Source organism: Hyperolius riggenbachi, chromosome 5 (assembly GCF_040937935.1).
Source record: "Hyperolius riggenbachi isolate aHypRig1 chromosome 5, aHypRig1.pri, whole genome shotgun sequence".
Taxonomy (NCBI): Eukaryota; Metazoa; Chordata; class Amphibia; order Anura; family Hyperoliidae; genus Hyperolius; species Hyperolius riggenbachi.
In genome coordinates this window covers 378727048-378742260 of record NC_090650.1, presented here as the reverse complement: position 1 = coordinate 378742260, position 15213 = coordinate 378727048, and the positions used below count along the sequence as shown (strand labels likewise).

The following is a 15213-nucleotide window of genomic DNA, read 5'->3' as shown; positions in this document are numbered from 1 at the left end:
ATAGCTCTGCGATCTAGTACATCGCTGTACGGGTCATTTGTCTCTTCTGGAGACAGCTCTGTCACTGAGCTGACTCCAGAAGAGACTTACAAACGATCGTCTCTCATAGGCTAATGCCTATGAGAGACGATCATGCTGATTGGCTCTCGGGAGGAAATAAAAAAAATGTCTTTTTTATTAAGGAAAAAATGTAAATGAATAAAAAAAAAAAATACAGCCACAGCAGCGATCATAGCCCACCAACAGAAAGTTATGTTGGTGGGCAGAAAAGTGGGGGGAGGGAGATTCATTTGGCTGCTAAGTTGTATCGCCGTGCAGCACACAGTTAACGCTGCCGTGTGCTGAATTGTAAAAATAGCCTGGTCACTACCGGTAGGGGTTGTGGTCCTCAAGTGGTTAAATCGGGGACTTCCGGCGCAGCATACCGCAATGTGGGAAGTATGAACTTCCGCATACGACTTCATTAGGCTGCGGTAGCAGTGCAGCAATTTGCTGCACCATGCCAGTATGAAAGGGCCCTCGGTATACACTCACCAAAAAGATTATTAGGAACACCATACTAATACGGTGTTTGACCCCCTTTCGCCTTCAGAACTGCATTAATTCTACGTGCCACTGATTCAACAAGGTGCTGAAAGCATTCTTTAGAAATGTTGGCCCATATTGATAGGATAGCATCTTGCAGTTGATGGAGATTTGTGGGATGCACATCCAGGGCACGAAGCTCCCGTTCCATCACATCCCAAAGATGCTCTATTGGGTTGAGATCTGGTGACTGTGGGGGGCATTTTAGTACAGTGAACTCATTGTCATGTTCAAGTAACCAATTTGAAATGATTCAAGCTTTGTGACATGGTGCATTATCCTGCTGGAAGTAGCCATCAGAGGATGGGTACATGGTGGTCATGAAGGGATGGACATGGTCAGAAACAATGCTCAGGTAGCCTGTGGCATTTAAACGATGCCCAATAGGCACTAAGGGGCCTAAAGTGTTCCAAGAAAACATCTCCCACACCATTACACCACCACCACCTCCAGCCTGCACAGTGGTAACAAGGCATGATGGATCCATGTTCTCATTCTGTTTACACCAAATTCTGACTCTGTCGAGACTCATCAGACCAGGCAACATTTATCCAGTCTTCAACTGTCCAATTTTTGTGAGCTTGTGCAAATTGTAGCCTCTTTTTCCTATTTGTAGTGGAGATGAGTGGTAACCGGTGGGGTCTTCTGCTGTTGTAGCCCATCCGCCTCAAGGTTGTGCATGTTGTGGCTTCACCAGTGGCGGACATACGGCCGTGCAGCCGCACGAGGGCCCCTGAAGTTCCGTTTTCTTCAGGGGCCCATTAAGTATTTTTTTTTTTATAATTTTCTTCCCCCGGGGGGCCCCGACTCCTATCCTCCTTCCCTCCCTCACCTCGGGGGGCCCCCCTCCCGATATGCGCGGCGGGAGAGCGAGCGGCAAATGCAGGAAGTCTTCAGGGCTCTCCAGGCATCCGCTAGAGGGCACAGCCGCTTGGTCTCCGATATGTCTCCAGTTGGAGACATATTGGAGACTAAGCGGCTGGGCCTCTAGCGTCTGCCTGGAGAGCCCTGAAGACTTCCTGCATTTGCCGCTCGCTCTCCCGCCGCGCATATCGGGAGGGGGCCCCCCCGAGGTGAGAAAGGGAGGAAGGATAGGAGTCGGGCCCCCCACCCGGATAGCTACCCACCCGGCTACCTAACCACCTACCCACCCACCAGGCTTCCTACCTACCCACCCGACTACCTAACCACCCACCAGGCTTCCTACCTACCTACCCACCCGGCTACCTACCCACCCACCAGGCTTCCTACCTAACCACCCACCCGACTACCTAACCACCCACCCGGCTACCTACCCACCCGGCTACCTACCTACCTACCCACCCGGCTACCTAACCACCCACCCACCCACCAGGCTTCCTACCTACCCACCCAGCTACCTACCCACCCACCAGGCTTCCTACCTACCTACCCACCCGGCTACCTACCCACCCACCAGGCTTCCTACCTAACCACCCACCCGACTACCTAACCACCCACCTGGCTACCTACCCACCTACCCACCCGGCTACCTACCCACCCGGCTACCTAACCACCTACCCACCCGGCTACCTAACCACCTACCCACCCGGCTACCTACCCACCCACCCACCAGGCTTCCTACCTACCCACCCGGCTACCTACCCACCCACCAGGCTTCCTACCTACCTACCCACCCGGCTACCTACCTACCTACCCACCCGGCTACCTACCTAACGACCCACCTGGCTACCTACCGGGCTAGTTACCAACCCACCCACCAGGCTACCTACCCACCCACCCGGCTACCTACCTACCCACCCACCCGGCTACCTACCAGGCTTCCTACCTACCTACCCACCCGGCTACCTACCTAACCACCCACCCGGCTACCTACCGGGCTAGTTACCAACCCACCCACCAGGCTACCTACCCACCCACCCGGCTACCCACCCACCCACCAGGCTACCTACCTACCTACCCACCCGGCTACCTACCTAACCACCCACCCGGCTACCTACCGGGCTAGTTACCAACCCACCCACCAGGCTACCTACCCACCCACCAGGCTACCTACCTAACCACCCACCCGGCTACCTACCGGGCTAGTTACCAACCCACCCACCAGGCTACCTACCCACCCACCAGGCTACCTACCTAACCACCCACCTGGCTACCTACCGGGCTAGTTACCAACCCACCCACCAGGCTACCTACCTACCTACCTAAACCAGGCTACCTACCTACCTACCTACCGGGCTAGTTACCCACCCACCAGGCTACCTACCCACCAGGCTACCAACCCACCCACCCACTCACCCACCCACCCGGCTACCTATCCACCCAACCACCCATGGGAGCTGCGCGCCGGATGGAGGCTGGGACAGGAGGTCTGCTGCTGCAGGTGAGTAAATGTTTTTGTTTTTTTATTTATATTAGCAGGTGTATGTTCTGGGCAGGTCTGCCACATGATTGCATGTATTTTCTGCGCAAATCTGCCGACATGATTGCACGTATTTTCTGGGCATATCTGCCGACATGATTGCACGTATTTTCTGGGCATATCTGCCGACTTGTTTGCATGTATTTTCTGGGCATATCTGCCGACTTGTTTGCACGTATTTTCTGGGCATATCTGCCGACATGATTGCACGTATTTTCTGGGCATATCTGCCGACTTGTTTGCACGTATTTTCTGGGCATATCTGCCGACTTGTTTGCATGTATTTTCTGGGCATATCTGCCGACTTGTTTGCATGTATTTTCTGGGCATATCTGCCGACATGATTGCACGTATTTTCTGGGCATATCTGCCGACTTGATTGCACGTATTTTCTGGGCATATCTGCCGACTTGTTTGCACGTATTTTCTGGGCATATCTGCCGACTTGATTGCACGTATTTTCTGGGCATATCTGCCGACTTGATTGCACGTATTTTCTGGGCATATCTGCCGACTTGATTGCACGTATTTTCTGGGCATATCTGCAGACTTGATTGCACGTATTTTCTGGGCATATCTGCCGACTTGATTGCACGTATTTTCTGGGCAAATCTGCCGACATGATTGCACGTATTTTCTGGGCATATCTGCCTACATGATTGCACGTATTTTCTGGGCATATCTGCCGACTTGATTGCACATATTTTCTGGGCATATCTGCCGACTTGATTGCACATATTTTCTGGGCATATCTGCCGACTTGATTGCACATATTTTCTGGGCATATCTGCCGACATGATTGCACGTATTTTCTGGGCATATCTGCCGACATGATGTGTATTTTCTTGAGAAAACCTGCACAATTATGTGAATTTTCTGGGGAAAGGGTCACCAAAACTTGGGCCCAGTGTCTTTGTGTTGCACTTTTCAAGGGAACCTGAGGTGAGAATAATATTGAGGCTGCCATATTTCTCTCGTTTTAAGCAATACCAGTTGCCTGGCTGCCGTGCTGGTCCTCTGCCTCTTATTCTTTCAACCATAGACCCTGAACAAGCATGCAGCAGGTCAGGGGTTTCTGACAATATTGTCAGAACTGAGAAGATTAGCTGCATGCTTGTTGCTGGTGTAATTCAGTTTATTACTACAGCCAAATAGATCAGCAGGGCCGCCAGGCAACTAGTATTGTTTAAAAGGAAATAAACTATCAGCCCGGGTTCGCTTTCAGTTACAGTTAGCTCCGCCCTCATCCGGTCATTGCCACGCCCATTGTTTTTGCCGCGGCGCCTGTCCACTATTTTTTGCCACGCCCATATTTTGACGCGCCGCAGGTCGTATGGGGCCCACAATTACAATTTTGCACAGGGGCCCACTGCTGGCTGTGTCCGCCACTGGGCTTCACAAATGCTTTGCTGCATTGCTGAAATCCCCTTCCTTTCCCATTCTGACATTCAGTTTGGAATTCATGAGATTGTCTTGACTAGGACCACACCCCTAAATGCATTGAAGCAACTGCCATGTGATTTGTTGATTAGAGATTTGCATTAATGTGAAATTGAACAGGTGTTCCTAATAATCCTTTAGGTGAGTGTATTTCCATGTATGGTATCTTCATTCATTATATCATATATACAGTGAAGTATATTTTCATTGCCTGATGTCTGTGGTTACAGTTCTGGAGATATAATAAACTACCAGCCATTGTGTGGGATCAGTGAGCTGTTACACGAGGTCAGTGAGAAGGAACTTTGTAACTCTTCAGTGTCTGAGGTTAATGAGCTGTGCTTTAGTATTCTAGACAAGAGCCTTCCTGAGTCTAGGGCTCTCCTGATTAACACCATGCTAAGAACACATGCTGAGCAACACTTATGAATTCATTCTTGCTTGCATTTTGGACTAAAATGTTGAAAAACGTTTTATATTGTTTGGAGCAGAAAACACTATTAGTCAGCTGAAACTGCAGAATCTTACGCAAGCCTTCTTATGGAACCAATCATGTAACCGAATACGTAAGTATCCACGTCATGTAGTGTAGCCTGGTGAGTCTCTACATCAGCACACCATGCAGACACAATGGGCATGATCTACTGGAATCCTTCAGTAGTGGAGAACAATGAAGCACAAAACTTGATAATGAAAAGTAAAAAAAAAAAAAAACAGGTTATACTTACCTCCCACATAGTCTTCTCATCAATCTCTTTCTCCTCTCCCACGTCCCATTTGTCCACTGTGATTGATGGAATTCTCCATCCTCCATTTTAAAAATGGCCATTACCCCATAGGGGTAGCCATAGGGAAACATGGACATTACCTTGCACTTTCAGTTAAAACTGACAGCAACTGTTATATAACTGTATTAATATCCCTATTTTTTGTGCCGTACACAATATTAACCTTCTATTAATATCACACTTGGAGAACAGGTTATTTGATAATTGCTGTTGTATTAGTAAAAAAACACTTTCCAATCAATACAAAATCATCCTATCCCCCAAATTATTGCACCAATCCCTTGTGATGGTAATATCCCCCGCAAGTGTCCACCAATAGACCCTAACTAGCTAAGCTTATTGAACTGGCAGTCCAAATATAGACTGAGGCCTAGTGCACACCAGAGCGGTTCGGCTGCGTTTTGCGATCCGCTTACGGGTGCGGATCCGCTTGGGTAATGTATCTCAATGGGCTGGTGCACACCAGAGCGGGAGGCGTTTTGCAGAAACGCATACTCCCGGCTGCTGCAGATTTTGGATTGCAGATGCGTTTCTGCCTCAATGTTAAAGAGACACTGAAGCGAAAAAAAAAATATGATATAATGAATTGGTTGTGTACTATGAATGATTTCTAGAAGATTAGCAGCAAAGAAAATATTCTCATACTTTTATTTTCAGGTATATAGTGTTTTTTCTAACATTGCATTATTCTATAATATGTGCAGATTACACAACACTCAGCATTCAAAATGAGTCTTTCAGAGCAGTCTGTGAAGTAATGACCTCTCCTCTAGCAGAGAAAAAGTAAACAGTTCACTTATAGTTGAGATAATAAAAGCCAGATAACAGCCCTCTCCACGACTAAGGCCACATACAGACATCAGACTATAGTCTTTGGAAAATGAAAGATCACAGACCAATCTTACCACCCTTCCTGTAGTATAAGAGCCATACTCTACACAGTCTTTTCTATGGAGCTGTACTCCATATCAGAAAAAAATCTTTGCAAGATGCTGCACACACAGATGCTGTACAGACACAAAAGATCAGTATCTGCAAAAGATCTGTTCCTGCCAAAAATCCATTCCTGCAAACAGTGGCGTAGCTAAGGAGCGGTGGGCCCCGATGCAAGTTTTACAATGGGGCCCCCCCAAGCACTCTATACGTAACAATTGATACTGCGCACCAAAACCTGCCAAGGGCAACTACAGTGTCAGAGGTGCAAGAAAAGGATGGGAAACAGTTTGTTAAGGATTATCACTATTCAAAGTATCTATTGAAGTTATTATTATGAGCACAGGACCAATAGAGAGCTAATACTGTAGTTGAGGGAGGGCCCTTCGGGGCCCCTCTGGCCCAAGGGCCCCGATGCGGTCGCTACCTCTGCAACCCCTATTGCTACGCCCCTGCCTGCAAATTGCAATGATAGTCTATGAGATCTGCAGATCATCATACACACATGATTTAACTGACATTCATCTGCAGATCAGATCCACCAGGATGGATTTTCAGATCTGCAGATGAATGTCAGTTAAATCATGTGTGTATGATGATCTGCAGATCTCATAGACTATCATTGCAATTTGCAGGAATGGATTTTTGGCAGGAACAGATCTTTTGCAGATACTGATCTTTTGTGTCTGTACAGCATCTGTGTGTGCAGCATCTTGCAATGATTTTTTTCTGATGTGGAGTTCAGCTCCATAGAAAAGACTGTGTAGAGTATGGCTCTTATACTACAGGAAGGGTGGTAAGATTGGTCTGTGATCTTTCATTTTCCAAAGACTATGGTCTGATGTCTGTATGTGGCCTAACTTAGGGTGCGTACAGACATGCGACTATAGTAGTTTAAAACGATCGTTACCGACGGCATTGCCCGACGATCGTTCGTAAAAAGTGCACGAACGATCATTAAAACGACCGACCAACGAGATATGTCGTTGGTAAAGAACGATCCATTCTGCCAGATCTTTTCCAACGACCATCGTTCAAAAAGTAATGTCTGTACAACGATCGGTCGTTGATCGTTCGTTCTCAAAGCTTTGCACATGCTCAAACAGTTCTTTTTGACACTTGTGTTTGAAATCAGTTTATAAATCATGTTGCGCACGCAACGCTCGTTCCAAGATCGTTCGTACACGAACGATGTTCAAAGTAGCCTTTCTTCAAACGATCATCGTCCGATACCTCCTTTAACATCGTTCGTCGTTCACAACGAACGATCGTTATCGTATGTCTGTACGTACCCTGAGTCGGAGAGCTTAATGGCTTGTTTGCATAGAGATAACTACTGGAGTTTCTCAACTCTTCCTGTACTGGCAACAATTAGACTGATGTATCTGATCTTAATGTTTTATTTCTTAGCTGTACTACACATACAAATCATAATATCATCATTTTTTTTCTCGCTTCAGTGTCTCTTTAAGTATAGGAAAAACTCAAACCGCTCTGAAAAACGGCACTTCAGAGCGGTTTGCCAGGCGTTTTTTGTTACAGTAGCTGTTCAGTAACAGCTTTACTGTAACAATACATGAAATCTACAACACCAAAAACGCTTCCTCAGGGCTGGTGCACACCAAGCGGCTTTTTCAGCGTTTCCGCAGCCGCTTGCGGCTGCGGATCCGCTTGGTCAATGTATCTCAATGGGGTGGTGCACACCAGAGCGGGAGGCGTTTTGTAGAAACGAATCCTCCCGGGGTGAGGCATTTTTTGGATTTCGGATGCGTTTCTGCCTCAATGTTAAGTATAGGAAAAAACGCAAACCGCTCTGAAAAACGCCTGTTCAGAGCGGTTTTGCCGGCGTTTTTGTTACAGAAGCTGTTCAGTAACAGCTTTACTGTAACAATATCTGAAATCTACTACACCAAAACCGCTACACAAAACCGCAAAACGCTAGCTGAAACGCTACAGAAAAATAAGAAAAAGCGTTTCAAAATCTGCTAGCATTTTGCGGATCTGCTAGCGGTTTTTGGTGTGCACCAGGCCTCAAACAGCAAAATGCTAGCTGAAACGCTACAGAAAAAGAAGAAAAAGCGTTTCAAAGGCCCAGTGCACACCGAGCGGTTTTTGGAGCGATCCGCCGGCCGCATCCGCCTATAAAAACGCTTGTCTAATGTATTGCAATGGGATGGTGCACACCGGCGGTTTTAAGTTTTTGCCAAGCCGCAAACGCGCCTCCTGCTGCGCGTTTGCGGTTTTCGGAAGCGTTTCGTCCTCAATGTAAAGTATAGGAAAAACGCAAACCGCTCTGAAAAACGCTACTTCAGAGCGGTTTGCCAGGCATTTTTGTTACAGAAGCTGTTCAGTAACAGCTTTTACTGTAACAATATGTGTAATCTGCTACACAAAAACGCACCCAAAACCGCTAGGTATGTTTAGAAAACCTCTCTAAACATACCTAGAATCGCTCTGAAATTAGCTCCTAAAACCGCTAGCGTTTTGTGGATCTGCTAGCGGTTTTGGTGTGCACTGGGCCAAAATCTGCTAGCATTTTGCGGATCTGTTAGCGGTTTTTGGTGTGCACCAGGCCTCAGGCCTGGTGCACACCAGAGGAGTTTTTCTGAGCGTTTTGAGTTTTTAAATCTGCTGCTAATGTTATCCTATGTGTCTATGCACACTGGAGCAATGAGGTTTTGTAAAAAACACCATAGCATTACATTGGGAAGAGCTTTTGAAACCTCTAAGGGCTGGTGCACACCGAGCGGCTTTTTGGGCGTTTTCAGATCCGCTTGCGGCTGCGGATCTGCTTGGTCAATGTATCTCAATGGGGTGGTGCACACCAGAGCGGCAGGCGTTTTGCAGAAACGAAAAATGCCTGGGTGAGGCATTTTTTGGATTTCGGATGCGTTTCTGCCTCAATGTTAAGTATAGGAAAAACGCAAACCGCTCTGAAAAACGGCACTTCAGAGCGGTTTTGCAGGCGTTTTTGTTACAGAAGCTGTTCAGTAACAGCTTTACTGTAACAATATATGAAATCTACTATACTGAAAACCGCAGCAGCAATCCGCAAAACGCTAGCAAAACGCCTCATAAAAATAAAAAAAAGCGTTTAAAAATTTGCTAGCATTTTGCGGATCTGCTAGCGGGTTTTGGTGTGCACCAGCCCTAAAAGCTCTTCCCAATGTAATGCTATGGGGTTTTTTACAAAACCTCATTGCTCCAGTGTGCACAGACACATAGGATAACATTAGCAGCAGATTTAAAAACTCAAAACGCTCAGAAAAACTCCTCTGGTGTGCACCAGGCCTATGCTTGTTTACCGGCAGTCCAAATATACTTGGGCCCATTGATACTGGACTTTTAATGAACTCGTACAGTTATACTTTCCAGATGACGTGTGGGGTGCACACTGCCATGTAACAAGTTCACATGTGAATTAGCATGCTTTTACTCACTGCCCCGGGCTTGCCAATTAGTGCGACACTTGTCGGCTACCATTTGCCATCTGTGTGTTTATGGTCCCTCCTGGCCCAAGTATATTTGGACTGCCAGTAAACAAGCTTAGTCTATATTTGGACTGCCAGTTCAATAAGCTTAGCTAGTTAGGGTCTATTGGTGGACACTTGCAGGGGATAATACAATAAATACAATAAATAACATTACCATCACAAGGGATTGGTGCAATAATTTGGGGGATAGGATGATTTTGTATTGTATGGAAAGTGTTTTTTTAAATAAATAACATTAAATTATCAAATAACCTGTTCTCCAAGGGTGGCCATACACGGTACAATTTTTCATTTTTTTTCGATTAGATAATTTAGTTCGATTATTCCGTTAGATCGAATATAAAGATTTTTCCTGCATGTCCAATCTGATTTTTCTCGAAAAAAACGGGATAATCGTTCGAATTTCTTGATCGAAAAAAAACCCTTTCATTTGATTCGATCATTTAGATCGAATAAACGGGATAATCGAACGTTTTTATTGTACCATGTATGGCCACCATAAGTGTGATATTTATAGAACTGTTATATAACTGACAGCAACTGATATATTTCGGGTACATATTATTTCGGCGCCGCTCAGTTCGGCGCGGGGAGAGCCGAACGACGGCTTTCCCCACTGCCGCTAAACTCAGAGGCGGCGTTAAATACTATTCGGGGTAATTCGGGGTCTGGCAGCTGCCAGAGCCCCGAATTACCGATACGCGGGGCGCGCATCACAGCATTGCTGCTATGACGGCGCCCAGTTTCGGCGCTCGGCTCTCAGAACGGCGTGCCGCAATGAACTGATCCAATATATTTCAGTGCTGACAAAATCTTGTCAGAACTGGATGGAATCGTTTTAAGAAGAAAATGGTGAGCTTCTGAGAGGAACTGACGGCGAGGTAAGTATGCAGTATTAATTTGCAGGTACATCATGTGTTTATTTTAAATAAGAAGTTATAAATCAGGATGATACCATTTATTGGCTAACTAAAAATGAATAAAAATAAGCAAGCTTTCGGCCTTGCAGCCTTCGTCGGGCTTATATCCTGTTAGTTTGCAGGCTGGTGGTGGTATTTTAAATAGTTTTACTCGGTTTAGGTTCCCTTTAAAGTAAACCCGAGGAGAACCTCAGGTGAAAAATCAAATATCTAAGGAGATGGAAGCTCACCTCTGAAGAGGAGTCCTTCGGAACGGGGGACTGAAGGATGGCGTGGGAAGCATCTATAGGATCCAGAGGCTTCCCTCTTCCTAGGTAAATACATATTTTTGCACCCGAGGTTTGCCTGGGCTACACTTTAAAGAGGCACTGTAGTGAGGGACATGTGGAGGCTGCCATATGCATTTCCTTTCAACCACTTAATGAAAACCAGACTTATAAAAATGTCCCGCGAGCCTCTTAACGGCTCCAGGATGTTTTTATAAGTCAAACAGTGCTGCTGCCTCTGTGCGCGTGCGCGCTCCCGCACGTGACATTAGTGAGAAAAAAAAACCACCATAGAAAATATACATCTTTATTTCCAAATAATATATTGTCACCATACTTTTTACTAGGGACATAATTAAAATCTTGTGATAACCAGGACAAATAGGCAGATAAAATGTGTGGGTTTTATGTACAGTAGCAGTGTTTATATTAAAACTATAGGGGATAAAATTGGAGAAATAGTGTATTTTTTTCCTTGTTTTTCCAACCAATTCATTATATCATATTTTTTTTTTTCGCTTCAGTGTCTCTTTAAAATGCATAGAAAATAAAGTAATTACTGAAAACAAATATCAACCCCAAAAAGCCTAATTGGTGGTGAAAAAAACAAGATATAGATCATTCCATTGTGATTAGTAGTGATTAAGCTATTGGCAAATGAAAGGGATGAGCACTGAAAGGTGAAAATCACTCTTGTCCGTTAGGGTAAAAACCATTTTGGGGTGAAGTGGTTAAAGAATGACAATTGCTTGGCAGTCTAGCTGCATGCACATGAAAAGGGTGTCACAGTGATTTGGGAGTCAGGTATTGCCACTAATAAAATATGGATAACATTAGCAATATTCCACTATTGGGCAATGGGTATTACGATAGTAAATATTGGCAATTCTTACCAAATATTACCCCCTGAACGCTGCTACAGCTGCAATTAACATTGTGGTCTATGCAGCGCCCATTTTACCGTTCTGCCGCTAGCACCTAAATTACCCGTTTCGGTTTTGCTAACTCTTGGCTGCAGTAGTGAATCACACACCTTAAACAAGCATTCGGGGTAAAGTGGCCAGTAGAGCACCCGCTGTTCATACTCGATCAGGGTCAGTGATTGAAAGTATTAGAGACACAGGATCAGAAGGACAGGCAGGCAATTCGGCATAGTTTAAAAGGAAAAGTGATCACTTCACAGCCCTCTCTCTAATACTTTCACCTGTGTCTGCACACGTCTAGCAGGAGCTGCACTTAAAGTGGACCTCTAGACTAAAAATCTACTCAGCAGCACTGAAAAGGCTTGGTGTTTCTTTAGTTTCACAGCATCAGAACTTTGTTTTTCTTACCCAAGCCTCATTTTTAGCTGCACAGAAGAAATCTGCCTGGGCATATTTCCCGTGATGCTGTGCAAAGCATGATGGGATTTCTGATGTTGTTGTTCACATTCTGCTGTTTTGGCGCAGTTTGGAGGGTCGAGCAATTAGCGTACACATGGCTTTGTGCTGCATAGAGCATTGCAAAGCCAGATATGGTGGTCCTCTAAAATGTGATCATAATTCAGTGGTGCTGATGATGTGTTGTTGAAACCATTGATACTCCTTAAAGTGAACCCAAGGTGAGAGTCATATGGAAGTTGTCATACGTATTTCCTTATAAGCAGTACCAGTTGCCTGGCTGCCCTGCTGATCATCTGCCTCTAATACAACGATGGCTAACCTTGGCACTCTAGCTGTGACAAAACTACAAATTCCATCATGCCTCTGCCTCCTCGAGTTATGCTTAGAGCTGTCAGAGTATTGCAATGCCTCATGGGACTTGTAGTTCCACCACAGCTGGCATGCCAAGGTTAGCCATCACTGCTCTAATACTTTCAGCCATAGACCCTGAACAAGCATGGAGCAGATCAGGTGTTTCTGACATTGTCAAAGCTGACAAAATTAGCTGCATGCTTGTTTCTGGTGTTATTCAGACACTATTAGACCAAACAGATCAGCAGGACTGCCAGGCAACTGGTATTGTTTAAAAGGAAACAAATATGGCAGTCTCCATATCACTCTCACCTCGGGTTCACTTTAATTGATTTTCAATCAGGGAAATATCGATCATGTACCTGATTGGGTAAATGTTGTGTAGCATATGCCTAGTTTAAACGTTCTACAGCAGAGCTCACAATCGAATGTCTTCACCACAATCTAGGGTCAGTTTAGAGTTAAACCAATTTATCCAGAGTAAATTCACAAAAAAAAAAGTTTGTGTTGCCAGGATAGAAAAGTTAAATTACTGATGTAGATCCTTACCAAATACATCTGCTGGTATTTCAGTAATCTTATTTCCGAATAGATGGAGAGTTTCCAAGGAATACAAGTATTTCAGCTCTTGTGGGACTGTTTCAAAGTTGTTGTTCCCCAAGTTTAAAAGAGTTAGCTGAAAAGAAATCATCCTGTTAGTAACAGACACAGTAAATACATTTGTGAGTGTCAATAAAAGAAGTGTAGACTGCTGAAGTGGCTGGATAGTGTACTGGTTCACGGCACCAGCTCTGATATAGGAGAACAGGGTTTGAATCCTGGCTGAATCCAGTACCTATTCAGTAAGCAGGGCCGGATTTAGGCCAAGGCCGCCTAGGCCATGGCCTAGGGCACCACAGAAGCAAGGGCACCAAAGCAGAAGGCTAGACTAGTGCAGCATTTGCAAGCTTGCAAATTCTGCAGTGCAGGGAGATCAGGCGAGCGCCTGACAGCAGTACCCTGCTGCCAGCTGCCCGTGCAGTGACCACCCTGCTCTCTCTGCACGTTGGCATTGTGGCCCGCAGCTATAGACTTGGGCAGCATTGCAGAGTTACAACCGGCCCTGTCAGTAAGGAATCATTGGGCAAGACTACCTAACACTGCAGAGGGCCTATTAAGCACACTCCTAGGGCCCGTTTCCACTAGTGCCGAATTCGACTAGAATCTGCAGAGTTTCAACGGCTTTGCCATCCAGATCACGATGTTTGAATCTGGACAGCATGCTGCAAATTTCTGCAGCACGCACCTGATTTGGGTTGCGTCTTTTGCAGCACAATAGGAGTTGCGGACGAATTGGCTGCTGCCAGGTTATAGCCACTTGTATACCCTCTGACGAAGGGTCCTCCCGAAACGGCGCCGTCAGGGAATACTTTGGGGCTAGGGTCACACTTCTTAATATACAGTAGCATTGTGTACTTGCTCTGTTCTGTATTGCTCACTATTGTACTTTGCATTGATGTGCTATTTGATTGATGTATGCTTTCTGTGACTCCCCCTTATACCAGATTTGCTGTCAGCATGTTGTATGCCTAATTGTTTCTATAGACATGTGACTGTTTTGATTCTTTTCAGTACCCAAATATTTGCATTTGATGCTGGTGTGCGAGTCAATTTGTACATCTACATCCTAGTGGAAACCAGCCCTTAGTGGCTGCAGCATTCAGAGCTCTTTCACATTGGCGTGGTGCATTGTGCATATTTTACTGCACCCCACCGCAGGGCAATCAAAGTCAATGGGGACTTTCATACTGACGCGGTACAGCGCAATGCGATGGAAGTGACTTTTCCACGATACTCTGACAGATCTAGGTTACCGCGCCGTTATGTTTCGACTTGTGGCGAAGTGCGGAGTACTGGAAGTCATGCAAGTCTATGGTGATGCAGGGATTTAAAAAATGATGGTGGTGGCGGTGCGCATGCGCTGAAGTGTATTTTTTACAATATCCTTCTGTGCACTTCCGTATTTCCAAAACAGGAAGTGAGTGCAAGCAAGCGTCACTTCCTGTTTGGCTATCGACCAGAAGGGGATTACCGTGTATTAACGTGGAAGGCCTGTTTTTGGCACCGCTAACGCCACTAAGCAGTCTGACACCGGTCTCAAGCACTTTGAGTCCGACAGAAGAAAAAGGCTATACAAATGTTAGCATTATTATCAGTATCAGCTCTTCATCAATCATGTAAAAAGCTAACTGTGGTCTACCATTTAAAACAAACACTTAAATCACTTCATGTCCACAGCAGTCTTGAGATGTTAAAATAAAAACGAAACTTACAGACACTACATTTAGCTGTCTGCTCTCCAAAGGGCATCAAGATGCTTGCGCTTTGAAAAGCGCTTGGCTAATGTATTTGAATGGGATGGTGCACACCAGAGTGATGAGCCTTTTTCCCAAATGAAAACGCAGCATTTTTGCTGATTTCTGAGGCGATTCAGCCTCAATGTTAGGTATAGGAAAGTGGAAAATCGCACTGAAAAGCAGTAGATCAGAGCAATTTTCCAACCGTTTTTGTTACAGAAGCTATTCAGTTACAGATCTACTGTAACAAAAAATAAAAAACGCACACAAAAATGCACCAAATCGCTAGGCACATGCCTAAAATCGCATAGAAAAAT

General features: G+C 45.4%; 1 protein-coding gene across 1 annotated transcript in view; it reads right to left on the bottom strand.

The window, feature by feature from the left end:
* LRRC69 (leucine rich repeat containing 69) overlaps positions 1 to 15213 on the bottom strand; it is a 34531-nt gene that overhangs the window by 17164 nt on the left and 2154 nt on the right. Inside the window, exon 2 of the mRNA XM_068237632.1 lies at positions 13110 to 13236. Coding sequence (XP_068093733.1) covers positions 13110 to 13236 — 127 coding nt within the window. The remainder of the gene's footprint in view (positions 1 to 13109; positions 13237 to 15213) is intronic.